The following is a 27,454-nucleotide window of genomic DNA, read 5'->3' as shown; positions in this document are numbered from 1 at the left end:
AAGGAGGGGACACTTGCTCAACCTTGCAAAGACCACACAGCATTATTCTCGATAATATTCTTACACCGATAACGGACAAATTCAAAGACCAGGATAAGCATGTGTTTCTCTCCCTTTGGAACCCATAGCTGAGCCATGGCATCAGCCAGTCATAACAGGCTCTGCTAGTTATCTTAACATTGTTTTTCAAGAAACACCACCAGGCAGACAAGGCTTTCAACACTGGCATTTGTATCCATAAAAAAAAAACATGCTCTTGGATTTAAAAGCCAAGGATCTCTGTATGATCGTGTCATTAATTTCTTTATCAGAAGAATAGAAGATTGGATTTGTTTGCAAGTAAACAACACTAGTGAGTTTATAATATATAATTTGTTAATATCGATGTTGGCTGTTTTAATGAAATTAGTGTGTTATTGTTTAGGCATGTTGGTCCAGCTGTAAGCTGTAATGTTCTGAGTCGTTTTATTGTCTTAGTTGGCTGTCACTGATGGTGTTTTCATTTTACCCTCTGCTATCTGTGTTTTGAGTGTCCTTTGATAGCGTGATGGTTGGTTTTCTAAACATAATGCTTGGCTGTGAATAATATAGCCTATATCTCATAGTTAGTGGCCACATTATTATTTACAGCTGTACAGTTTAATGCAATCCAATACATCTTTTCTGCCATAAAATCTACTTTTATAACGCCAATAATGATCAGGTTTTTTGACACTGTCTTAGAGGTGTTAATTCAATTACTGTATAAGTTTAGGCATTGAGGTCATACAGTAGCTAGTGATGGTTTTGTACTGTACTGCATTATAGTGAGAGGTGTTTCAAATATCACCCTCCCCCCAAGTATGTAAATGGAAAGGACAAAAAAACTGAAACTCCACTAAACCACCATCTTTAAGGATGACCTCAGTAATAAACATGTAATAGAACTTACACATTCCCAATAATGTCAACAAAAACTGAACACTATAAACTTCTTTAAGTAATCCTTGTTAAGGAGTATGTGGGAGAACAATTTAATTCAATAGCAATAGATTAACAGGTACAATGGGGTCCAAAAGACCACTATCCTATTCACTTGAATGGGAAAGCGGTCTCACACTTTTTGACCCTATAGCATTTTTAATAGAGTGGCCACTGAGTGTATATATGTCACAAATAACCTGTAATGTTGCTGTAATATTTATACAGTGGTTTAGTTGCATGATTTTTAGATTTTGAAGGAGATGTTCACTGACAGCCCAAGTCTTAAAACGTACAGTCCACTCCTGATCTTCATAGTGTTTGAACAGTTGTTTGAATAACATTTCTCAGTGTCAGTTGTTGTGCCATGCAGTCTGGTTTTAGTGGCTCACGGAAAAAGAACATGACTAATATACCTGCAGGAGAATATTATAGGTTGTTAAACAGTGAATTCTACAGTTTCACTGCCTTCTTAACAAGCAACTGGTATTTCTGGCTTTCATCATTTGATTTTTTTTGGCCTGCATTTTCTCTGCCACAACGAAAGTCCTCGCCTAATGTCAGTTCTAATGAGTATCCAACCAGCAAGAAAAGGCTTGCGGCTATAGAACCAATAAAGCTTTGTGCTCGAGCCAAAATTATAGTGGCATTTCCATAATTGTAATCATTGAGTATTTTGATTGATGTTATCCTGTTTTGATATGCAGTAGGTACTGACCCTTTGCCAGATATACAGAAAATTGCCTTCAGAAGGTTCTGCACACTTTAATGTTACAGATGTATTTTAAAATGGTTAAATCTTACTTTTTTGGCATTGATTCCTACGCACAATAACCCATAATGACAGAGAAAAAACATGCTTTTAGAGTAAGTACTAAGTAAGTAAGTATTCAGAGCCTATACTATGGAACTCCAAACCAAGCTCAAATGCATCCTGTTTGCTTTGATTATCCTTGAGATATCTGTAGAACCTGATTGGTATTTTCAAGTAGCAAATTCAGTGTAGTGGACATGATTTAGAAAGACCCACATCTGAGTATGTTCCCACAATTCACAGTGCATGTCAGACCAAAGAAAAAAGCCATGAAATTCAAGAAAAGACCTCTGTGATCAAATTGCGTCAATGTATAGATTTGGGAAAGATGTATGATATGGAAAAAATGTATGAATGTGTTTTTTCACACAATTGAGACCGCCCATTGTACAAGGTTTTTGGATATTCTATATTATGTGAGATTGCATGTACGTCCTTATCTGTGTATCCCGGGAGTTTTCCTCTCCTGCTTAGTGTAACCTAGGTAACACAGGTAAGAAAATGATTATCTTTGTTAAATACATATCACACCACTTTTTGAAGTCAGTTAATAGACCATGTCCACAACTCTAGCTTGATGCTATTGTACTCTCTTGCTCTTAGAAAACATAAATTTATGATTAAGGAAAAACACTACCTTTGAGAAAATGTGGAGGTCTTTTAGAGTTTTTAGAGGGGGGGACAAAACTGTAGAAGCCTTATCAGATTATATGAACTATATTTGTGGATGTCATGATTTATGTCTGCTTTCTTATCTGATTGCTTATATTTATATATTTTTTCTTATCTCTCACTTTTTTACCTTTTTTTTTGTACAAGTGAACTTTTTTTGAAAATTCAATAAATACATTAGTTTAAAAAGAACCTAAAACACTACTACTGCAGTTCACTCGTCACCACTGTGGTACTACTGAAAAATGTCACTGAGGGTCACAGATATTTTCAGGCCACTTTAAAGAGGTCCAAATGGATCAAGCTTACATACTAAGTTGTGTTATTTTGGTCAAAGACTGAGAATGTTTTGATTATCCAAGATTAGGGTCCATTTCTGGGAACGCACTGACATTTTTAATCATAAATCTCTTCTTCTTCTGTGTCCTCCCATGTCCTCTCCAGGCTCAGACAGTGCCATTCATCGTGCAGACTCCTCAGCTGATGTCCTGGCTTCCAGTGTCACAGTCCCCCTCAGTTTGTCCTTCTCCCCAGCTCTCAGCCCAGAGGAGTTTGAGTGCCTGTGGCTGCAGCGACAGGCTTTGCATGCTGAGCAAGGTAATTAAACGAAAGCAGTGTATAGTGTAAACAATCACCATGCATCTCAGAGATTCTTTTAAGATGAAAGCTTTCTCATCTTGGGCCAGGATTTGTGGTTGGCTGGAGAAGACAGGCCTCTGTGGAATGTAATTAAGTACATTTATTTAACAACTAAATATAACTACATCCTTAGGTTCTTGTACTTTGCTTGAGTATTTTCTGTTAATGCCACTTTATACTCCTATTTCATTTCAGAGGTAAATATTATAGTTTTTACTCCACTTCAGTGATCTGACAGTTTTTAGTTACTAAAACTTGGGAAAACGAATTCCCAAGTTTATCGAGGTCTGTTACAGGACAATGTCAGGGTGACTGTCCACCAGCCGAAGCTTAGTAGAAGTTGGGTGATGCAGCAGGACAACGACCCTAAACACTGAAGTAATTCTACTACAGAATGACTTCAAACAAAGAAAATCCAGCTTGTGGAGTGGCCCAGTCATTGCCCAGACCTTAACCCAACAGAGATGCTATGGAATGAGCTCAGAGAACCGTTCACACCAGACAGCCTAAGAATATGGCTGAGCTGAAGTAGTTCTCTTAGGCAGAACGGTCCGAACTTCCTCCTGAACATTGCGCAGGTCTGATCTGCAGCTACTGGAAGAACTTGTTTGAGGTTATTGCTGCCAAAAGAGGTTCAACCAGTTATTAAATCCGAGGGTTCACTCAGTTTTTGCACCAGCACTGTGAATGTTTAATGGATGTGTTCACTGAAGACACGAAAGATTATATTTGTTTGTGTGTTATTAGCTACAAAGTACATTGTCTTTGTCTAAACTTGTGAATTAGATCAACATCAGATCACAGCTCATGAACAATTAACACAGAAAACTAGGTAATTCCAAAGGGTCCACTTCCTCTTCCCACTCTAGAACAACACGCATGCCAATGGGATATACACCCAAGAATACTTTAAGTGATTCTCCAGATATTTTCTTAAAATTCTTGGTATTGGTTTGCCTTTACATTTCCAAAGTTTCTCTGGCATGTATGGCTAATCATTATAAATATTATTTTCAATAATGGAGTAATGAAAAAAATGAACAAGATTTTTCTAAAAAAAATTAACAGCAATTTGTAGAACAACAAGTAGAAAAAAACGGTTTCTCACTGTTGACTGGATATTTGAGTTCATTCTTTTTCCCATCTCTCTTTGACAGAGTTTGTGGTAGCTCATCTACCAACCAGTATATTCCTGTACAGTTAATTGTATTATTCAGTTCGGTTCAGTATTTGTGTTATTCTCCACAATTTCTTCCAAGAAATATTAGCATAATTTTACATATCTGAAAAAGTCATGTTCCTCCAAATTGTACTAAGTTAATATCTAAGAGTCCACAAATGTAACTGCTTTATAACATTAAACCAGACAAGTAAGGTAGACAAAAGGGGCCCAATGATCACAAAAAGATAGTGCTTATTTCTGATCACCAGTCATTGTTTGTACATACATTTGCATACTTTCTCCATCTCTTTGCATTTTGCGTCATATCCACTGACACAGTAACTAAACTTCTGTAGCTTTTAAGCTTTAGCTTACCAAGGCTGCTCATGCTCAGACCCAACTAGCTGGGCCATCTTGTGAGCGTATTACTCAGCATCAAAGTGAGGAGTCAGTGTTAGCAGTGTTAGCTAGCTCCTCTTAGCTTGAGCTACCACACAGAAAGTGTCCGTACTCTCCAAGCGCCATACATTTCAAAGGATCAGGGATAAATGTGTCTCATCTAGTGAAAAAGATAAAATTGATATTCCCCATTTTTGTAGGCCCCTCTTTCCTGAAGTAGTGCCCCAGTGGACATTCCCAGTGTTTCTTGACTTTTAAAAGTTTCAGGTAATGTCTTTGCCCTTTGTTTTGTTGTGGCTAGGTCCTGAGAAAATGAAAGAGGAGGAGGATTACGTGTGCATGGAAGAACGTGTCAAATGTCCTGCGATACCTCACTGTTCCCCACAAAGCCTTCAGGCTGCGATGCAGCTGGTCAATATCCAGACACTGGCCTTCACGCCGCCGCACACACTCCCCTGGAGGGTCTACCTGTACACACACACCCACCATGCACGCTCTGCTGACACACCCCACAGCACGCTCATACTGGGGGAGCTGCTGTACACTGGAGAGGCAAATCAGAAAGCGGGAGTAAAGAAAGGCACGGGTGACAGAGAAGCGGTGGTGGAGGGCAGAGAAGACAAGCAAATGACAGAGGAAGCCACAGCTGATGGCCTGAGTGGAGGAGAGATGATGAGAAAAGACAGAGAAGAGGAGGGAGTAAAAGTGACTCTTAAACAGCAACCAAGAGATGAAAAAGTTCTGAAGGGGTTTCTCTCCATCCTTATCACTGTACTGCACACACTCTCCTCAGAGAGAGCTTAAATATACGTTACACAAACACACACACACACACACACACACACACACACACACACACACACACACACACAGACACACACACATCATTGCTCTTGCTTTACATCCTTCCAAAGATGCTCAATGACAACAGTCATTCCTTAATCATAAATGTAAAACAGCGTCCATACACAGTGTATGCATGCAGAAGGCTTGTAGGTGAGCAGTAACACCACTTCCTCTTCTCTTGTCAGCTTGCACATTTTAAGTTGTATCAGCTGAACTGAATTCATGTGAGAGTGGAGTCTTTAAAGGTGTAAAACGTCAGTTAACAAGGGAGAATTTAGTGGAGAGAGAACTTCATCTGAAGGCCATTAATCTCCTTAGTTTGTTGGTTTTTTCACAGTCAAACCATAATAAGTAGATTAAAAAATAGTTCAGGTTAAGTCATGTTTGGCCTGATGGGGGCACTATGGTGGACGAGTCTCACTGCACCAAAATCAGTCTTTCCTTCTGGGACTGAGAGATAATGTTTATCTACAAACACATGATGGAATTAGAAAGGGACCTCTCCTTACTCACTCATTCACAGCTTTCGGAGGAGGACCGGGACCTGAAACTGATATTGTTTCTATACTGGTGGGTACTGGTTTTTCTGTACGTTTGAGGCTATCATGATAATAGTTAGCTGAAAGTAAATGCACACACAAACGCATGAACTGATTTAAAATATTAAAACATCTGCACTGCATTTTTATGGATTTGTCTATTTTAATGAGTAAGTAAGTCTGTGTTGGGCTACTGAGTTTCTTCACTATGAATAAAATGACGCGGTTGGATATCTGCCAAAAGTGACGACACACCTGGTTCATATAAAGCTACAACAGCCACCAGGAGACTTGAACTAACGCCCTGACAGCATGCGGCGTCGGGGGAGAAGCAGCGGGATTGAAACGAAGATGATGTGCTAACGCCGTGTCTTATATGTCGTACTAGAAACGGACTAGTCTTTTCTTTCTCACCGTTGACGTCCTCTTAAATTTTCCTTGCCTTATAAGTGGAAAATTAAGGAGTGTAATCCACTGACAGCCACCGTGCTGCCGCAGCGAACTTGCGGAGGGAGGTGAGTAGACATCCTCGACATGATTTTAATTTTCATTTTATAGATATGACTCGCACCAGCTACCTGTGCACAGTACCTTTAGATAGCTTCTTTGCTTTTTTAAAATTTTGCCGTTCATTTGAGGAAGGCGTGCGCACTATCGGTATTGGTTTATTGTAATTTAAATTAAAGCTACTTTATCACTCCGCTTTGATACTTTTCGCTAGCAAGGCTGCGTATCCGTAGCGTTAGACTTGTATAATAAACGGTTAGTTAGCAGTAGTTAATTTAAACGACGTAAGTGAAGTGTCGGAACCGTGCTCCACAAAATAACTAAGTTTAACGTTAGTGTTACACTCCATAATTCTTTTAATGTTACTTTAAATAGTCTTTTCATATAGGGACTCTAGTTCGCATCAATAGCTAACCAACAGTGAGTTGATAACTTTGTATAACCGTATCTTCCACGACAATAGCTATAGTAACGTCCTTCATATTTACATTCGGTAATCTGTAGACTACGCATTCAAAACGATACCATGGGCCTAGCTACCGTTTTAATGTGGTTTACTATGGATGTATTTCTTTCTTTAAGAAAAACATCTCGCAGTAGCCAACCCCTCCAGAAAACACAAATACACCTGTGCTGTCAATCAGGTTTGGGCAGTGCAATTTAACTGACGTAAATACCCGTATGGTTACGCGCGGTAAACATTCTTTTAATTTCGAAGTTGGAATAGAGGACAATATACTGAGTTAATTTTAAATGATGAGGCCTTATCTGTAATTAGTCCCAGCAATGGAGGCTTAGTATACTTGTTGACTAAACAAAGGCAGTGTACTTTGAAAATGTTATGAAGCCTGTCCAGCCCTTAAACCGAGGAGTAGTAGTCAGACGGGACATTAAACTATCCGGCGCTCATCTTAACACGACTCCTGGACTATATTGAAATCCTTACTTGTCAGTGCATGTAATCAGAGCGGAGGGGAGTACACTGTGTTGGCTAAATATAAATCTAAAGGTGAGCCTCCATTCAGTTCCTTTTTATACAGAATTCACACGGTACTTCTCAGGGTACTCTCCCCTGTCTCTTTCAGTCTAAACTCCTCGTTTGTTGTCTGTTTAAGATTATTCTGGCGAGAGAGCCATAAGAGCAGCTAGACATGAAGAAAGAAAAGTAAAGTGCACAATAGCAATGGAAACGAGTTGAAATATTGGTTAACACAAGTCTGCATAATGGCAGATGTGTACTTTTGTCAGAGATTTACTTTGATGACAGTAATTTCCTAGTTACCCAATTCCGTGTTTTTAAATCAGTAACATAATAATGTGCATATTAAGTTTAGCTATAAGCCTGTAAACCTAGAAAATAATTGTAAATGTATACTTAGACTCTAAGCAGCAGAGAGAGCTGCTTGTTTATGCCAAATTAGGCCTTTCAATACACACAGTCCGTCTAACCTGTCACTGTGTCTTAGCTCTCCGAAACACTCATTAACTATTAGCTGAATTATTTACTGTTGTGCTGACTAAGTTACACAGCAGTATAATGGATGGGGTATCCACTCTGTGTGTGTGCGTGTGCGCGTGCGTGCGTGTGTGCGTGCGTGGGTATATGATAGGAAATGCGACGTCATTCAAGGAAGAAGAATGTTTTGGCAGTGCTCCTTCTCATTGGGGGATTGTACTTCATTAGCCATTCAGACTTCCTCATTGCTGTATGTAAACACACACACACACACACACACACACACACACACACACACACAGAGACTTGTTCCACTATCCCTGTGGTGACACTCATTGATATAATGCATTTCCTATCCTGTTACCATAACATAAACCTAATTCTAATCCTAACCCTAAAACCAAGTCAGGTTAAAATCCCCATAGGGATGTAAGAACAAGTCAAGAGGATGGGCGGCAAGGATAGTATGTCAGGCAAAGAGATGCTACATTTATATTTTTGCTGCTGTCAGGAAACAAAGTGTACATCCAATTCAATCTAAGTTGAAAGTGAGGTTTTACAAGAAAAGATCACTTGAACTGTGTTTGCACTGCTCTTGCTTTAAAAAATGCAAAACATCCAGGGTTGTGGATTGACGGCAAAGCGACACTCATAAAACATTTTTATGTACACATATACTGACAATGAACGTGTGTATTTGTTTTCCAGGGCCTGACAAGGTCACATCAAAGTGTACATCTAAATGAATTATCTTGGCAAGCAGAGAGGTTGGTTAGTAAGGAGTCCTGGGTTGAACAGGGAGATTACCTCCCTCTCAATGTGTCCTATCAGCTGCTTGCTGGAGCACCATCGACTCAACAGAGTGAGTGACACACTGTCTTTTTTGCTATATTAAGGTGAAAGCTGAATTGAAGTGATGGTTAACTTAACACACGACACCATTTATTTCTATGCTGATGTCTCGTCCTTTTTTTTTTAACTGAAAAATTGCATAGCCCACCTACACACTGGGTCATATTTGCGGTACATTACATGTATTTTATTTTTTTTATTTTTTGACTTGTTATCCCTTTTCTTAATCTTTATTGTACACTGGCCTTTAGCACAGCCTCAAGAGTATTTCACCCAGCATTACGCTCCACATAACAAATCAAATCTTAGGTTAGTGAGTCACACTTTAGATTTTGTCTTTGGACAAAAAATAATTTTTAAACTTTACTTTTTTGTCAAAAAGGACCACCTGATGGCATTTTCAGAGAGTTTAATAGGTTGATCACCTTTCACTTGTCTGTGTCCCACTGTCAAGCTTCTGAGCAAGAATTGACAGTATTCCCCTTTTTGCCGCCAACTTTTTCTGAGTCTTCTGCGCTGTTGCTGACGGTGACGTCTGAAGTTGCTGTGGAGTTGGATGTAAAAGGAGAGGATTTCAAACAGTTTAAAAAAAAAAAAAAAAAAAGTTTAGACTCTTTTGTAAAACAAAATCTCAACCTTGCAGTTATATCCATGCTGTGTGATTATCTGTCTGATAAACTTCATCCAAAGGACTAGTCAGTATTGTAAATTACATTTTTGTCCTTGTTAACTGAACTGGCTGGGTGCCCCTGTAGTTTAGGGATTAAGACGCCATCCATGGGCCGTAACGTGTTTTCAGATGGTCATAGGTCAGGTTAGAAATTGGTGTCACCTGTCAGAGAGCCCAGTAGATGTATGATGTCACAACCTTATGGGCCTAAAGATAGGTCAAAACAACATTTAATATTAGGCTTGGCTTCCATAGTAATATTGATAACAGATGCTTTTATTTCAAGGAATTTAAAGTCATTTAATCTTCATAGGAACAGGAGCTAGATGTCACAAAGATTTTAAGTGCATTCTTCCCAAACAAACAAGTGTAATTGGTGCTACAGAAGAAATGCTTAGAATTGCAATTTTTTATACTTTATAATGTTGATACATATTGGAGGCTTTTGAATGATATAAAATCCCCTTACACTTCATGTTTCTGTCCTGACACGTTTCAGGGTATTTATCTGTTGGATTATCATCGGTAAAGAGGAAGAAGGGCAGCTATCTAATTCCCACCCTTCAGTCCCTCTTCTCCCAGTCGTCTCCTGAAGAGAGCTCCTCCATGGTGGTGATAGTGCTGCTAGCAGATTTCGATGTGACCTGGAGGGTCACTACAGTGAGGGAGATCAAAACTGCATTTGCCTCACAGCTGGAACAAGGCCATCTGGTAGTCCTCCATGTTCCTCAGTATTGGTATCCTCCTGTTACAGGTACAGTGCACGTGTTATCTTATTAGTGAACAAATTAATTCACATCCATGTCATGACCGTTTTGTTGACGCTGTGATACTGATGAAGTCTCTCTGATTCTCCTGCAGGTCTAAAGAGGAACTACAATGATGCTCCAGAAAGGGTATCATTTCGCTCCAAGCAGAACTTGGATTACTCCTTCCTCATCCACTACAGTGCTGGTCTTGGCCAGTACTACCTCCAGTTGGAGGATGATATCTCTTCTGCCAAAAACTTCCTTACCACCATCAAGAAACACGTTGAGGAGCAAGAGGCAAAGAAGACTACTTGGGCAATGCTGGAGTTTTCAGCCCTTGGCTACATCGGGAAACTCTACAAATCAGTCCACCTTCCTCTCCTGGCCCGCTTCCTCTTCCTCTTCTACCAGGAAATGCCCTGCGATTGGTTGATGTCTCACTTTCGAGTGCTTCTGACTCAGAAAGAGCCAATCCTATTTAAACCCTCACTGTTCCAGCACATGGGCACTTTTTCCTCATTCCAAGGGACATACAACAAGCTAAAGGACAAGGACTTTGAGGAGGGGTTCTACACTAATCCTGCAGCTGAAGTTTACTCTGATATGTCCACATACCAGAAGCACTTCCCAAAACTGGCCTGGGATGCTGGGGAAGGATTTTTCTGGGGACGCTCCCCAGAAGAACGAAATTACCTGACTGTGGTGTTCACGGACCCTACAGTGATAACAAGTATATTTGTAGAAACAGGTTCAGGGGGTAAAGACCTCCTGCAGGCAGCTCAGGTGGAGATAGGCCACGACATAGTTACCATCGAGAAAGGGGAGAAAAGTTGTAAAGAGTTCCAGTCAGTGGGGACGTTAGAGAATGGGAAGTTCGAGATGCAGGAGATTGACAAAAATTATAGCTCTGCCTCTTCCTGTCTGAGGATACAAGTCACAGCTACGCAGAAAGATTGGGTGATCATTAAGAAAATCAGGATCACAACAAAGCTGAATACACCTACACCCCAAGCATAGGTGTGAATTCTTCCTGTCAGATTAATAATGTATTATTATCTGCTACAGATCTGCTATCTGAACATTTTACTTTCGTGCCTTGTTAAACAGTTTCATTGATGAAACAAGTCAGTGCTTAATGCAACTGTGTAAAGCTACTGTAGGTATGAAAAAAATGTTTGAACAAGCTCTGTGATGTCTCTTCAACTTAATGAAGACATTTGCAATGTTAAAGCTCATATCTGCAAAAAGAAAGCAGTTCCATGTGTTTATATATTTTAATACATTAAAGTAAATACATTATGACTCAGTCTGACTTTGACATGTGCATGTTAAAGCTGCCTATTTTTATTGTCTATTGTTTGTAAATGTTGAGATGGGAGGAGGGAGCAACTCACTGAAATTCATGTGGTTTTATAATGAGTCATGGGGACAGGGACATTGTGTGTTGCAGGCAAATGTGCTGTGGTTTTATTTCTCAAACTATGGAAGACAGGGTGAGATTGTAAGACACATTGGCCTTTTAATCAAAACACAGCAAAGTTTTCGTAGAAGTTGAGAGGATACCTAATCAAACTACTGCCTGACAAAAGCATGTTCTAACGGTCAACTCTTGTTTCCACAGAGGAGAGAACAACATCTCATTCTTATGCAATGTTTAATCACACTGGAACTCTTATTGTTATGCTGGTCAGCTCACAGAGAAGTAAGACATTTTAGAGGGACAACTGATAAAATAGTAACCAGAACAGAAGTATAAGCCACATAGAAAGAGGGAGGGAGGAGATAGGTCGATATAGGCAGTGTCAAAATGGATTTGGGATGGGGGTGAGGTAGTTGCTTCTGTCAGTAATCATAATGAGTCATACATCCATCAAAAAATATTTTAAAAGAAGCTTTATATATATATATGTGTATATATATATAATTTTTATTTATATATATATATATATATAATTTATATATATATATATATAATTTATATGTATATATAAAATTATATATATATATATATATATATATATATATATATATATATATATATATAAAATTATATATATATATATATATATATAATTTTATATATATATATATATATATATATATATATAATTTTATATATATATAAAATTATATATATATATATATATAAATAATTTTATATATATATATATATATAATTTTATATATATATAAATAAAAATTATATATATGTATATATATATATATAATCAGCCGTGCTAAAATAAGTCAAACATGTAGAGTTAAAATACATTTATTTTTGTAGGTATTGTCTTCATCCACCAGAGAATTAAATAAAATTCACTGGTCTTCCTGTACATCTCTGTGTCTCTGCTGGGAGAATGATGGTGCTTCCTGGCTGGCTGCTTTCTCTGATACATTACTCACTGGTCTCCCCTTGCCGGCTTTGGACCTGCTGTTGGTTCCCTCTTCAGCATCAGGCCTCAAAGCTGGCTTCTCTTCAGCCGCAGAGTGCTGGCTCAATGGCCTGTCTTTCCCAGTAGCCTGAGTAGCTTGTTTGTCTTCAGCGGACTGATCCACTGAACCAGCCTCAGCTGCTTGCGAGTCCTGGTTTTGGCTGGCAGTTGACTCGCATCCAGTGATGGGGCAGTTCTGAGATGCTGGTCGGGACTCAGCTGTGGTGAATGAGACAGCACGGTCCTGCTGTACATCCCCACTAATCTGAAAGGAATGAGAACAGAGATAGAACCAATTATAAAGAGAGATTATGTAACTTTTAAAAGAATAAATAAAACATTTTTCCTTTTACAAACGAAAGGCTGAATTCATAAGTTATAACACATACCCTTACTTGTTTTGATACAGTTTTGGTGCTGCAGTCTTTCTTGGTGTTGTATGACTGGTAGCTTTTTGTGGCTAATGTTAGCTAACTTAAGCAAACTTCTTACATTACCTATTATATCTGTTGATTTCATGACTCTTTTCTTCTTGTGCTGCTGTTACAATTTGTTAGCACTTACCATTACACTGTATTTGTCACAGTATAATGCTGTTCAGAAAAAGTTAGGTCTCATTGTAAAGACCCTGAAAAGATAGCTTCAAATCTTATGCATTTCTCTAACATTAAATATTCATGACTCAAGTTTTTCTGCTACAGTCTTACTTGGTTTGGTATAACCAGTTGCTAATGGTGACTAATATATTAGCAAACATCAGGTAGATATTTCTGTGTAACTGATATTACAGAGCTAGGTTTCCTGATTTTATTATTTTCTTTGCTTGTGCTACTGTGACCCTACTTTTTTAGATGAATAATTCAGTAAAGGGCATGTTTACTTCTTTTTTAACTTTTGTGATAAAAGCATTGAAATGTTAAATCTGTTACATATTAAAACATAGCATACAGCACTACTACTAAGATCATAACATCAGCAAACTGACAAAGTAAGTTTCACAGCATCTTAAGTTTGCTAACATTGGCTAACATTAGCCACCAAAAGCTATTGGTCATACCAGTAGCTTGTGAAGCTATAGCCCCTTAGAAATTGCTTAGAAATGCAACTTTTCACAGACAAAAAAGAAAAAGTTATCAGTTGTGTCAAACCTTGATTTGTTTAGACAAAAATTTAATGGCTGGCCGCAACCACAGATTATCAGGACAGGAAGAGTTGGTGGCTGACTGCTCAGACTAGCATCGCCACAATTCAGTTTTTTAATGGGATGCGTGAGCGCTCTCTTTTGTCAAGGTTAAAGGTTTAGGATGCACTGGATGTATTTACTAATTTCTTGGGGACATTCACTGTCAAAGGTCAGTGAGGGCTTTTACTCTTAATCATTTCCCTCCATGCATAAGGAATGCATTTTGTATGAATACAAAAAATACTGAGACAACTCAGGAACAAAAAAGCTGAGACTGATTTAGATCACCTGAAGTTGGTAAATTCTATAGTCTCCTATTTTGTTTTCAGGATTGTAGCATTAGTAGAATCTATAACCAGCATGCAGTAACCTGCAATAATAACCTGCAATAGAAATACAAAAAATCCTTGAGCTTATTTGCGTTTTGCTTCTCCTCCAGTCCTCAAAAAAAAAAAAAAAATTTGGCAAATTAAAAGGTCCACGAACTGTATGTTATAGTCTTATGCAGTAAGGATTGCATTCATTCAGGTCGGAGCTACACAATTGTTTATTTAGAGAAAACACTACATTTGAAATGCTTTTCGATGGGCATCACATACTCAGTAAATCTCTTACATGGGATGTGATGTCTCATCGAATCAAAGGTTTGGCAGTATCCGATCTCCTGTAAAATGTGAAACATCCAAAAATCTATTGTGTTTTTAAAGTTCCATATACAAATCACACTTGCATAAAATGGTATTTATCTTTATCCTACACTCTCCAACTACCCCAACCTCAGATCAGATGTTTGAGTGGTCTCTCTCATTTGAGGGTTGTCACAGCCAAGACTCAGATCAAAGGTCACATGTGTCAAGCTTTACCTGGACACTGAAAAAAATTGAAAAGAAAATCTAGGTCTGCCAAAATATTACACAGCTCAGTTCACTATAATGACCACAACACTGTTGAATGAGCCACTGTGTGAAAAAAGTATGGGCCTTTTAAATAAATCCTATGAAAAGATAAGGCAAGACCAAAGAAGGTTGGAGGACTTCATGGAGAAGCTTTCTGTATATCCTCAAGAAAATACTGGACATGAATCATGCATGCATGTGTTTGTGTTCGTTTCCTCCTGTTAACAGACCTTGGTTCTAACCTGTTTGCCTACATCCTGCAGCTTATCTGAGTTTTTGCTGCAGCTGTGTGGCTGAGACATTCCAGTGCGCTGTGGGTCAAAGCCCCAGGACTTCAGCCTGTTGAGACCCTCCACAGAGCGGCCTGTAGGGTTGATGCGGTAGGCTGGGATTCGAGCAGGTAGATCCCAGGTCCCTTTGAAGTCTGGCCATGCACTGCCACTCTGTAGCATGTGGAGTCACAGATTTACAAGGACAGAAAGGCCATTTTTAATAAATAGAGACATCGAGGTTTGATATGCTCTCACCTTAACCACTCCTGGGAGCAGATGTCCTCTATCATTGGCAATGAAGGTGGTGTGACCCTCCTGTGCAGTGGGTCTCTGCACACACGCGCACGCACACACACACACACACACACACACACACACACACACACACACACACAGTGAGCTTGACTCATGTCACTCGTCAAATTTTCAGATGACAACGCTACTCTTGAAACTACCAGGCAATGTGAAATACAACTAGCATGATACAAGGGATCAGGACTGCTGATGTAACGTTAACCAGCTACCTCTTTGAACTGCTTATTCTCACACCAGTTCTGCAGCCTCTGCGACTTGAAGGCACTGTCATACTAGGGTTGGAAAGTATAAACAAAGTTTTATCAGAGTGTATGAGCAAAACAGAAGAGCAAAAATGTTTGATAATCCCCATTTTATAACCCAGAGCGCAAATATTTATATGACCTGATTTGCTGAGAAATTGGAAGACATTTCTGCAACCTGTAGAGCCTCCGCGTCCGTTTTGGTTGACTCGTTGCATAGCAACACAATCAAACTGACCATTACTTTCCCTCCAGAGAAATAGCAACACTGAGGCAGAGACCTTTTATACACAGTCTATGGTAACGAGTCGCAGGGAAAGTAACCACTGCAAGTTGGGAATAACAGTTTAATAGGCCTGAAATGCCACAACTGATAAATGAGTTTGACGACTGTGTTTGTAGATACATAATGCTCAAATGCCAATTTGAACCGTGTCTTTTTATTGATTATTAACGATCGATAGCTTTTATTACCGTGCATTTGCTCCGTGCCCCGTGTCCTCCTAGTGGCCTCCAAGACTTTTACTTTGGAAGATGTAACCGGACGTTTTTGTGGTAGGTTAATTTGATAAGAAGCGACTTTACTGAGGAAAGCATGTCGTGTTCAAATATCGTGTGTTGGAATGCTTTCATTTTCTTACACACTGCTTCCGTTTAAATGTGCTTTAGACTCTTCTTCAAACGTATTGAAAAACGACATTTATTTTGGAACCGGAAAACCACGGATTTTTCTTCCGGTAACTAACGTCCCTCGCACCCATGGATGTATGCTAGGAACAAAATGGACTGAAGGTAGTTAGGATGTCTAGCTAACTTAAGCATTTCTCCACCTTTGTGTTCCATTTGCTTTTTAAATTAGGAACATACATCAGCTTTGCCGCGGCATAACTTTGCAGTCCCGGGTGGGTGAGTTTACACTGAGTTCCAATTGAACTCTCAGGTTGATAGCTTTATCACTCACTAGTCTTCTTCTTGTCGACCCTCGTAGCCAGTCTTTCTTTGTACTAGACGACGTTTGATACTCCATCTGGTGGTCCGTGAGCCATGGAGGGTCCGTCCTCACTTTTAGCTGCCACCCATGACGGACCGCTGTGGCTGGCGGGCAGGATCGAATCCGGCGCAGTTGCAGAGTCTGACTCGGCCCGTGATATGAAAATACACTTTCGCGTCTGTCGCTTCATTATGGAGACAGGTAACCCACAGGGGTCTGGGTGTGTCAACAGTTCATCTCCACTGGATAAGTAGTGGTCAATGGAAACCCATTTCTGTATTATGCTGTGTTATGCATTATTAAAATATAATCATGGTAAAATTCTATAATAACTAAGTCAAAATGGTAAAGTCCAGTGTCTTATCATAGCTAGACTATAGTTAATCATTTAAAAAATTTGACTTAGTAAGTAAAATTTTTGACTTATTATATCAGTTTTGACTTAACAGGTCAGATGGAATTTGTATCTCATAATTTTGACTTCTTAAGTGTATTTTTATTTTTATCATGTCTTATTTCTTAAAGATTTTTCCATGTCCAGGTGGAAATGGGCTTCTACAGTAGTGAAATACAGGGCATGCTGCTAGAAATTCCAAATGCTAATCAGCCCTTACCCTAAAATGTTCCCCTCTGTGTTGTATAGAGAGAATACAGAATTTGCCACTTTAATTTGTGCTTGCTTTTCTTAATTGTTTAGTTCCGTTGTTAAATTCACCACACATCTGATCCACCACGAGGCACTTATTCAGTTTCTAGCTTTTGTTTCTACACTGCTGATTGGTAACTTCTGTCTGTTTTTAGTGAAAAAAGATTGTGATGATATTGAGGAAGTTAGAAATTTTGATGTTTCATATTAGCCTGGGTCCAGAACTCTGAATTGCTGCCTAGATTTTTTTCACTGATTCAAATGGTGACTGAAATGAATAATGAAGTGAAATGAAATGGCAATTGGGTGTGAATAACAGGCCACAGTCAAACTTACTAGATAAATATATCTACAATATATGCGTATGTGTGAATGAATCTATCAAAGATGTTGAATCACCAAATTGGATTTTGAGTGTACCCTTAATTAAAGAGATGGCTACTGCTCTCTCCTTTCTTGCTCAGGAGTGAAGTTGGGTATGCGCTCAGTGCCTGTGGCCACAGCATGTGTGTTATACCACCGTTTCTTTGAACGTGTCAGCGTGTGTGCTTATGAACCCTACCTGGTGGCCATGAGCTGTATGTACCTGGCCGGCAAAGTGGAGGAGCAACACATCAGGACCCGTGACATCATCAACGTAAGCCACAGGTAATTATGCTTCGTTAACATAGGGTACTGCCTGTTTTGGCAATAGGCAATGGACAAAATTGTCATTTTTGCCCATCACTCTGGACTCACAATGTAAAAGTGAAAACATGATTTTAGAAATATTTGCAAATTTATTAAAAATCATAAACTGAAATTTCTCATTTACATAAGTAATTTGAACCTTAATTCAGTACTTTCTAGAAGCCCCTTTGGCAGCAATTGCAGCTTCGAGTCCTCGGTTAGTCCCTACAAGCTTTGTACACCTGGATTTGGGCCGTTTTTCCCGTTCTCAGTGTGAACTGTGGGGCTTTATATACACAGGTGTGTGCCTTTCTAAACTATGTCCTATCAGTTCAGTCCTCCAGTCAAGTTCTAGACACATTTAAAGGACTATTAAAGTAAACAGGGTACACCTGACCACAGTTTGGCATGCCACAGCAAAGGGTCTGAATACTTTTGTAAATGAGAGATTTCAGTGTTTGATTTTTTAATAAATTTGCAAAAAATTCTAAAAAGGTCAATTTGATACATTTACGATTAAATCAACAACATAATAAAGCGTGCAAAAAGTGAAGGGGCCTGAATACTTTCTTAAGCCACTGTACATTGCATCTCCCCACTAATCATATATTATTCAATTCTCAAGAGTAAAATGGATTTTATGCTTTAGTTACAAATGCACCGTGTGAAGAATGTTTGTCTGTACTGTAGACTGTACTGTATAATACAAAATACATGAACAGATCCATTTACATTGGCAAACAACAATTATTTCCATTATTGATTAATTTAAGATTATTTTCTGAATTGTTCTATTACTTGTTGTTGGTCAGTAAAATGTCAAAATATAATAAAAGACATCCATCACAATTACCCAAGCCCAAATTGACATATTTGATTTCCTTGTGTCAAACAAGCAATCCAAAACAAATATATTCAGTTTGCTACCATAGACTAAGAAAAGCAGCATATATACATATTTGAATTTTTTGCAATTTTGCTTAAAAAAAACAATGTAAACAAAAAATTATTAATATTAATGTCGTGTTACAATTGGAATTTCGTATTAGTTTTCCAAAGGTCAACGATGACATCATTACCAAACCCGGAATATGTCTTTGAACAATGAGGCAGCTTGTTTTGGGATTTGAAAAAGTTAGGGAACAGTCTTACTTACATGGTTTTCATCAGCAGGTGAAGATTGATCAGTTTATACAGAGGTGCAAGTTCAAACTGTTCATTATTCTGAGCGCTTTTAGGATTTCTCGTTCCTGTAGGCTTAAAAGTTGAGCTTGAAAGTTCATTCTTGTCCTTCGAGACAGGAGTTGACCGAACAATCTCCCCTCAAGATCCTCTCAATCACTTGTTCTGTAGCTATTGACTGCACCACACAGTCTTCATCAGCAGAAAGTGTTTGAAAGTTACCAGGAACATAACTTATCTTTACTCTACAGCCGTAATGATTAGTCAATTCTTAGATTGGCAGAACAAAAATCTGCAAAATTTTGATAATCAATTAACTTTTTAAATCATTTCTTGAGCTGGAAAGCAAGACATTTTCTGTCTCCAGCTTCTCCAAAGTGAGACGTTTCTGCTTTTCAGTTTAAATCATTGTGAGTTGAGTATCTTTGGGTTTTGGACTATCGGGTAGACAAAACAAGACATTTAAAGACGTTATCTTTGACTCTGGGAGCTTGCAATAGTGATATTTTTCAAAAATTTCGGCCATTTCATAATCAGCAGAATAATTGGCAGATTAACTGATAATTAAAAAATAATATTAAGTTGCAGTCGTACTGTTCACCTTTTAGTACAACTAGGCAATTTTTGCATGTATTTGATACATAACACATGAAAAGTATCATATCTGTCATCCAGTGTGTCAATAGTTTACAATAGTTTATTTAGCTGGTAATAAGTCAAATTGGGCCAATAAATGGTCGACGGTGTAAGTTTTCAGATATGACCTGAAAATAAAGTAAAATTGAGTTCACTTTAATTGAAGTGGCTCAGAATACTTAGAATTATGAATCAAGTATTTTACTGCAGGACATTTTGAAAGGAACAAAACTTTCTCTTTTTTTTTTTTTGCCCTTCACTCTTTGTTTGCCATGTTACGTCTTTTCGAAGTGGTCACCTTGAATGCTCTCTGACTCCGCCTCTCTCCCAATCCGTTCCTCCCTTGCAGGTACTTCAACAGTGGCAGCGCTCCTCTAGAATGTGACAAGGAGTTCTGGGACCTGAGGGATAGTGTGGTGCAGTGTGAGCTCCTCATCCTCCGACAGCTCAACTTTCACGTCTCCTTTGAACACCCTCACAAGGTAGGTGTGCGCATGTGTTTGTGTACATGTGCGTATTCCTGTCCCCCCTACTTAGTGTTGAGCCTTCTTGTCTGTCCCTGTTACTGTCTGATGTTGTCAAGGTTGTCCCAATGTGTTTGTGTACCGTCGCTGTACAGTCTTGATTGAAGAGGTGTTTTCAAATATTAGTTGAAATTACTGCACCACTCTCCCTGGCTGATCTGATCCCCTTTTGCTTTTCCAATTTGTTTATTTTGCTTGGTCCTTGCATTCAGTGATCCAGAAATTGTAAGTATTTAGTGCAATTGACAGAAAAGTCCATCAAAATGACTTTTTACTCACCCATGATTGGCGGATCACCATTGCATACATTATTACTTTACTACTAAAAGAGACAAATTGAATTGCTGTTTGACTCAAAGTTAGAATGTATAATGTACAGGATTATAGGTTATCTTTTCTTTTCAGTATTTACTCCACTACCTGTTGTCTGTGAAGTCACTGGTGAACCGCCACGCTTGGTGTCGAACCCCTGTTGCCGAGACTTCCTGGGCATTGCTTAGAGATTGTTACCATGGAGCCATGTGCATCTACCACACACCCCAACACATCGCCATAGCAATGCTGTACCTGGCTATAAACAGCTACGGAGTGGAGCTGCCTGTCGGGGAGAAAGAGTGGTGGCAGGTTTGTGATTGCTGCAAGGTGTTCATAATTACTAACTGAAGAGAGAGGACTAATCAAAAACACGTGTGTGCATGTGAGCAAGCAAGAGAAAGAGGCTATATATGTGAGTTTTTAATTTGACTATAAGATAAAGTTAAAAGTTATGGCAAAGATGTTAGCAAACAGTTGCCTGTTTAAACAGCCAACAGACACAAGGCAACATTAGCATTCATTTTGATATTTGTCTATGGCCCCCTGATGAATGTAATTCCAATATTCACTCAGTTGAAATGTCATTTGATGAGTAAACACGGAAAGCAGTTGAACTGTTAGTTGAAGCGTTAGAGATGAAAGCAGTTAGTCAGTCCTTTAAAGAGCATTGAAACAACAGTTACATTGTAAAGAAAAGCAATTTTATATTCATTTGGAGCTGAAGTGCTAGAAATGGTTCAAGAGTGTGCACTGTACAGGAATTAGTCCAACAGTCAGTTAACAGTACAAATGAATTTAAGTGCCAGTTAATTTGTACAGGCTGAAAGTATTCAGACTGAGTAAAAGGTGAAAGCAATTGAATTATCAGTTGAAGTGTAGCACTGAAATGTCAGTTGAACTGTAATCATTAAAAGCCGTTGAACATGCAGGGGAAGTTGAAGTGCCAGAGATAGTAGATAGTGTACATACCATAAATAGTCTAAGTGTCAGTTTGACAAAAGTAGCAACATAGTTAACATTTCAGTTGAAGTAGTTGAATCACTTTACACTGTAGGCTGCTGCCATCCATCTGGTATAATCTCATCATGCAGCTAAACAGAGTGTGTTATAGCTTAAAATACGGGAAATGATTTGCAGTATTAACCACCGTTAACGTAGCAAATTTTGCTCACTAGTCTCATTAATGATGTAATCAAACTTTGAAGCCGATGTTGCTCCAGTATTATTTCTCTTTATTGTTCTATCTGTTTTCTGCTGGTGTAGAGGTATATTAAACAGTGGACTCAGCCATCAGTAAAATCAGATTTTGTATCAATGCCCTTGCTGTGGTGCCTGTGGTTGCCATAGTTACATGGCAAGCCACCGGAGCAAGTTGAAAGAGCTGAACCTTCATTACTCCAAGTGCAGCAGCAAAAAGCTGTGCACTTTCATGAGAGCAGCCTCTGCCCTTTGTCTCCTTGCCGCTGACACCCTAAACAATGGAGGAGGCAGCGGCTCACCGTCTGAAGTCACATTTATGAACAAGGTACTTCACTTTTATTCTACAAAAACATATTTATAATATTTTAACAATAGTTGCAAGAGAAAAAACAAAGTTAATTTTTGATCAAGTCTGTTTTTGTAAGGCCAAATTTTCCTCATTAATGCTGTCATCAAACAGTCTTAATTAGGATGCATCGTAGTTGGCAGAAATTAAACTATATCTCACATGGGTTTGATCATGGCTTTTTAAATGTACTTACATTATTATATACATCGTTTATTTATTTATTTTATTCTTTTACTCCCTCTGATTAAACCAAAACCAAAAAAATTACTTACCCTACTTTCAACATGCCCATCTATTTAATTCACATCAACAGCTGAGGTTGTTTAAAGTCTGTGCTGGTTGGCCAATTGTTGCTTTGTAGCTTCTCTCATTCCTGTGGGCAGAGACGACCAGGCCACAACAACTGACTAGCACCATCAACTCAGTAACAACAGTACTGACTACAGGTTGTTGAAGTCCAAGTGAGTCAGATCAGATATAAATCTTTCCTTTCAATGGGTTAATTAACAAGTAAACATAGCCAGCATAGAAGTTAGGGTTTCTTCTGATACAACAAGTGACTTATAAGTGGGACTACAATGACCATACATTTTCAAGGAGGGGCAGAGGGGAGGGGTTTAATGAACCTTCTCTAATCGATATTTTTATGATATCAATCGATCAGATGGCTTTGTATAATGTTAAAGGTGTTGCTCGTATTGTTGAACCCACAGAGAATTAACGCCTGACTCTACCGTTCCACTCAGATCTGCGCAGATGGTCGGAGTCTTTGAGCTCATTGTTTTGGTTGTAAGGCCCACAACTTTACTTTTTTGGTTCACTGCCACCGCTGTCATCAGTGAGGTTTTTGGCAGGAGCAGGCAGTGGTTTTCAGCAAAGAGCGCTGATAAACCCACTGTACACTAACTGCTCGGCACCACAACAGTAGACAAAGTTAGAGACTAGCTGGTGAATATAGTGGTGCATTTAGCAGCTAAAGGTCCAAGTATTGTGCTCTTTAGCAGAGCTAAGGATGAATATGGGACTTAGATTCTTGAGGTGCAAGGTCTCCAAAGAAATGCTAATGTTGCTCAGTGTCTACTGGACATGTAATTAGGCAACTGTGTGCTAATAAGTTAGCTATGTCAACTTAAAAAAGTGATGATATAGAGAGACAAAGTGAAACCAGAACTCCCAGGTTCTGTTCCAGAAGTAAGAAAACCTCATTCAAAATTCCACTGACATTGGCAATCTATACTAATAACTAAAAATCCAGCCTTGGAACAGAGCTTTTCTCAACAGTATGTTGTATGGCTTGCTTCTCATATGTTTAGATAAGGATGGACGTTTTTTGATTATTGTTCTATATGTAATATTTCAGTTTTTTAGCTGCCTTTAAATGGAAATGGTGTTTAATGAATACGATTTCCCATGAGCCCTAGACTTTCGTGGGCTAATTGTCATGGCTCGACAAAAAAGAGGGAGTTCATGAGCAAGTCGAAGGCTGTAATAACAGCAGGACAGAGAGGACTGAATGCTGTAGAAGCTTTAAGACAGAGAACAGAGTTAAGCACTACAAAATTGGAAAAAAAATTACATTACAAGAGAGCGTTGGTGAGTTTTATGGATAAGTATGAAACCAGGTTATGATGATTTAGGTACCCACATTGCCATGCTTGTAAACTATAATGGGAGTTGTAGGTTTTTCTGTGCTCACAAAGTAATTATAGTTTACCTTTTGTTAAAATCACAAAGGCTTCAATTTGTAATAGAAACTACTGTAGTAGTGGATTGTGATTTGTCTTAGAATATGGAAAGTAAACCCCAGGAACACGCTTAATGTTTTCAAAGAGACGAATAAACGATACTGAATGAAAAGTTGCATAGAGTTATAGAAGCAAGTGGAAAAGAGGCTAGCAAGGACACGATGTTGAAAGTCTGTCTCACTATGTCAGTGTTGTGTTTACAGCTTGTTTGTGTTGCCTGCAGGTGGCCGAAAAGAAATCAGCTAATGCAGATATTAACATTCTCAAAGGCTTCAGGGGTTGACCTTTTTCTTTATGCCTACGTGTGCAGAAGAGTGTCAATATTGAAGCCTAAAGGGTCTGTTGACATATTTTCTCACTTACCCCTACAGGTATCTAGCCACGCAGATAGTTTTGATTTTATTTACCCCAGTTTTTAGGTATGAATTTCAGCCTCTGTAATATTTATAAAAACACATAAGTAGTGTATCTTTCCAGAAACAATGTCTCCGTCACCCTGGATAATCGACAGACATGGCTGTAACAGTTCTCACTCTATGATGAAGAGTGTGCCATTTTTTGAGTACTGTCTCATATATAGTGTAATTTAAAGCATGTGCATGATTCAGTTTGATCCATAAAGGTACTTTTACGGTATGATGGACACAGACAGATGTTGTGGCCTTGCCCAGATGTTCCCTGGTTTTTAGGGTCATGCCAATGGCAACCCTGCAGCTTTGTACCATTGTGCATTTAACCAAAGTGACATCACCACCTGACCATCTAGCTCCAGCTGGTCTTCAAGACAGAAGTGCCGCTTGTAAGTGTTAAGTATTAATTGAAGGGTGGCAGCAATTATAGTTTTCCTCTGTCAAACTATTTGACAAATGAGGTCTCTTTTGTTATAGCTTTGATTTTATAAGTCACTAAATCAAAATGCAAATGGAAAAAAGATGGTATTTGTCATGGTTTTCTGCTTCAGTCCTCAAGGCAATAAAATCTAGGTCGTTTGAAATGGTGCGTGGACATTTGATGTTCAATGTTTATTGAGGCCAGGTGTGGAGCTGAAGTGTGTGTGTGTGTGTGTGTGTGTGTGTGTGTGTGTGTGTGTGTGTGTGTGTGTGTGTGTGTGTGTGTAGGTGCTGCACGAGGATGTGAACAAAGCAGACATTGACGCTGTGATCTCAGACCTTCTTCAACTCTACGACATGGAGGCCAAGTGTATCTAAAGGACAAGCCCACAAGAAATGTACATAAGAGACAAATGAGAGTTGTTGTGTCCCTGTGTGTGTGTGTGTGTGTGTCAGTGTGTCAGTGTGTCTCTGTATGTGTTTACTTAAGTTTCTTCTGTCGCAGCATGAAGATGAGTGCCTGCGCGTGTGTTATTCTGTGCACGTAAGTGTTGGGGTCCAGGTGCGTTTGTGTACATGTACCCCTCTGTCTCTCTGTGTGTGTGTGTGTGTGTGTGTGTGTGTGTCTGTGTCTGTGTCTGTGTCTGTGTCTGAGAGAGAGAGAGAAGAACATTTTGTATTGCCCCAGTTAGTCTGTGAGCTGTGACAAAAACACACCTGCACTACTGATTCCTGCCACCTTGGGGAGACATTTCTTGCTTTCTGGTCTCTGATCTTTCAGCCCTGCAGAATACTAATGTGCTCTGGAATATATCATCAGCACGGGTTTCTCAAAAACATCTCAGCCCTCAGCACCAGTTAGCTCTTCACATTCCACATGTTTTAACTACAAATACCACTGTATGGATTTGATTATCTAAAGTTTATCATCTATTTGGTATAAATAATTCACCAATAATTCCAACAAATCAGTGAAAATTAATGTGAATAGTGACATCAATTAGATATCTTTTATTAAATGGCATTATCGTTATACCTTTGTGCATTCGGATAAAACTAGACAAAAATAAACACGTAGTTGAGGTTAAGTTTTGAATGTCTGATTAGAATTCAGAGCACTTTGCTGCATAAATCTACATACTAACAAGGAAAACTGGATTTTCTGTACGAGATACCAATACATGTCCTTTTAAGATACGTATTGTAACTCATCTTATGTGTAAAAAGTATATTCAAATGTGAATGCATTAATTGGCTTAAGGACCTCTTCATCATAAGTGTCATATATCATGTTGATTATGGTGGGATATTTGGCAACTAAAGTGCCCATTGGTTATTACATCTTTTATTGTGTGTTTTTGCAGTACTGCCATTTCCAGAGATCTTTTAGTGTAAAGACAGCTTGTATTTTTTGGCAGAGTACCAACCAGATGAAAAATATGTGGGCATTTGATTTGCTGTATGTTTTAGACTAATCTTTCTGCTGTTAAAAGTACATAGTTTGAATTTGGACTGTGTATTGTTCAAAATGAACTTTGCAGACCCTGCCCTATTCTGTTTCAAGAATCCTTCTGGTGATAATTTATAGGCCTATGTTATTACTGTCTGTAAATCGCATGAAGTGACCAAAACCAACAGTGACATTACCAAAAACCCCAACCATCGCCTGAGCCTCTGAGAGCAGTGCTCACCAATATCCTTTAATAATTCTTACCCTCTCACTCCTAAGATTTATCACAAAGTACGGTATAAGACTTGCTTGGAGTAATGATATATTATTGAAGAGATAGTAAATGCAGAATGTGAATTATTAATGCCAGGTTTGCATTTTAACAATATAAGTGGTTAATTAGAAAATACATTAAGTCACATAAGACCAATCCAAACATCCCAGACCAGACATAAACTGTAAGGAGGGTAGAGGAGGACTATATGATTTTTCAAGAGAATATCCTGTGCATTGTGTTTTCCGTATTGATGATTATGATCTACCGCTGTGTCTTAAGTTATATTTACTTGGTATATATTTCCTACTGGATGTAAATGAAAGCAATGAGATGAAAAGGAGGGTTTATTTTTGTTAACCCACTAAAACCATTAGCCAGTAGTCTTTCAAGTTGATATAAAAAAAAAATTAACATTCGCATTAAAGGGAAAATCCAAGGACTTTGAAAAGATGTAGGGATTTTTCATGGACGTCCTGAAAAATAATCCCACAGATGATCCTTCAATACAAGAACTTTCTTTGTACATGTGGACAAACTCCATACCATTATTAGATTTTTATTTATAGAGTATATTTTGTTGCTTATGCTGCTTTTTTGCTTATGTAATGTGAAGTATATGTACATATACATTTATGTATATGTTTTTTTCTCGATCAATTTTTATGTCTGCCATAGATACTAAATTGAATAAATAGACTTCTCAAAAAACACATTGTTGGTTGTGGTCTTTTATTTAGATTTATTTACAATAAGAAAAATATAGAATATCTTCAGCCTTATCCTTTCAGACTGAGGTTCACTTATAGATAAACTGTAGATCAAATTAGCCCATCTTTGAATATGCCAGTTTGAAACAGTGTGGCAGCCCAGGGCTGAAAGCTCAGATAGACTACAGTTAGCCGCAACTCTGTAATGTCATTGGCCTAAGTGTAGGGTGACTTGAGGACACCTTGTTCTGATTTTTTTAGTAGTGAGAATGTTTCTGGGGCAATGTAAAGAAACAAAGTTGTAACACTGCCAGCTGTGTGAGCT

The 27,454-nt window shown here is 38.5% G+C and overlaps 4 protein-coding genes across 10 annotated transcripts in view; 3 read left to right on the top strand and 1 right to left on the bottom strand.

Annotated features, from left to right (window-relative positions):
• ap4b1 (adaptor related protein complex 4 subunit beta 1) overlaps window positions 1-5,608 on the top strand; it is a 28,806-nt gene extending 23,198 nt beyond the window's left edge. The window contains exons 13-15 of one of the 2 annotated variants that reach the window (XM_040152354.1): window positions 2,891-3,043; window positions 4,948-5,459; window positions 5,500-5,608. In XM_040152354.1, coding sequence (XP_040008288.1) covers window positions 2,891-3,043; window positions 4,948-5,450 — 656 coding nt within the window. In that variant the 3' untranslated portion in view covers window positions 5,451-5,459; window positions 5,500-5,608. The other variant, XM_040152353.1, reaches the window with a different exon arrangement.
• Window positions 5,609-6,441: 833 nt separating this feature from the next.
• LOC120803652 (alpha-1,3-mannosyl-glycoprotein 4-beta-N-acetylglucosaminyltransferase C-like) lies at window positions 6,442-12,148 on the top strand. Its single transcript, XM_040152355.1, has 5 exons — window positions 6,442-6,546; window positions 8,149-8,244; window positions 8,703-8,856; window positions 10,016-10,270; window positions 10,378-12,148. The coding sequence occupies exons 2-5, from the start codon at window positions 8,152-8,154 to the stop codon at window positions 11,280-11,282; spliced, it is 1,407 nt and encodes a 468-aa protein (XP_040008289.1). The 5' UTR covers window positions 6,442-6,546; window positions 8,149-8,151; the 3' UTR covers window positions 11,283-12,148.
• Window positions 12,149-12,507: 359 nt separating this feature from the next.
• On the bottom strand, window positions 12,508-16,671 carry cfap126 (cilia and flagella associated protein 126). Of its 4 annotated transcripts, none has more exons than XM_040152860.1 (5): window positions 16,570-16,671; window positions 15,576-15,638; window positions 15,307-15,381; window positions 15,010-15,222; window positions 12,508-12,965 (listed from the first exon to the last, which is right to left on the bottom strand). In XM_040152860.1, the coding sequence occupies exons 1-5, from the start codon at window positions 16,633-16,635 to the stop codon at window positions 12,585-12,587; spliced, it is 798 nt and encodes a 265-aa protein (XP_040008794.1). In that variant the 5' UTR covers window positions 16,636-16,671; the 3' UTR covers window positions 12,508-12,584. The 4 variants fall into 4 exon arrangements, with proteins under 4 accessions (XP_040008794.1, XP_040008793.1, XP_040008792.1 ...); XM_040152859.1 differs by lacking the exon at window positions 16,570-16,671 and adding an exon at window positions 15,751-16,049 and having other exon boundaries at window positions 15,022-15,222; XM_040152858.1 differs by lacking the exon at window positions 16,570-16,671 and adding an exon at window positions 15,751-16,047.
• Window positions 16,181-27,114, top strand: ccnq (cyclin Q). Of its 3 annotated transcripts, none has more exons than XM_040152862.1 (5): window positions 16,181-16,400; window positions 17,710-17,893; window positions 20,082-20,214; window positions 20,662-20,880; window positions 24,984-27,114. In XM_040152862.1, the coding sequence occupies exons 1-5, from the start codon at window positions 16,232-16,234 to the stop codon at window positions 25,071-25,073; spliced, it is 795 nt and encodes a 264-aa protein (XP_040008796.1). In that variant the 5' UTR covers window positions 16,181-16,231; the 3' UTR covers window positions 25,074-27,114. The 3 variants fall into 3 exon arrangements, with proteins under 3 accessions (XP_040008796.1, XP_040008798.1, XP_040008799.1); XM_040152864.1 differs by lacking the exon at window positions 16,181-16,400 and adding an exon at window positions 16,628-16,800; XM_040152865.1 differs by lacking the exon at window positions 16,181-16,400 and adding an exon at window positions 16,811-16,914.
• The last annotated feature ends 340 nt before the right edge of the window (window positions 27,115-27,454 follow it).

The sequence above is a fragment of the Xiphias gladius genome, chromosome 18 (genome assembly GCF_016859285.1).
Source record: "Xiphias gladius isolate SHS-SW01 ecotype Sanya breed wild chromosome 18, ASM1685928v1, whole genome shotgun sequence".
Classification (NCBI taxonomy): Eukaryota; Metazoa; Chordata; class Actinopteri; order Istiophoriformes; family Xiphiidae; genus Xiphias; species Xiphias gladius.
Note: the sequence above shows the minus strand (reverse complement) of the source record. Positions and strands in the feature narration are given on the sequence as shown.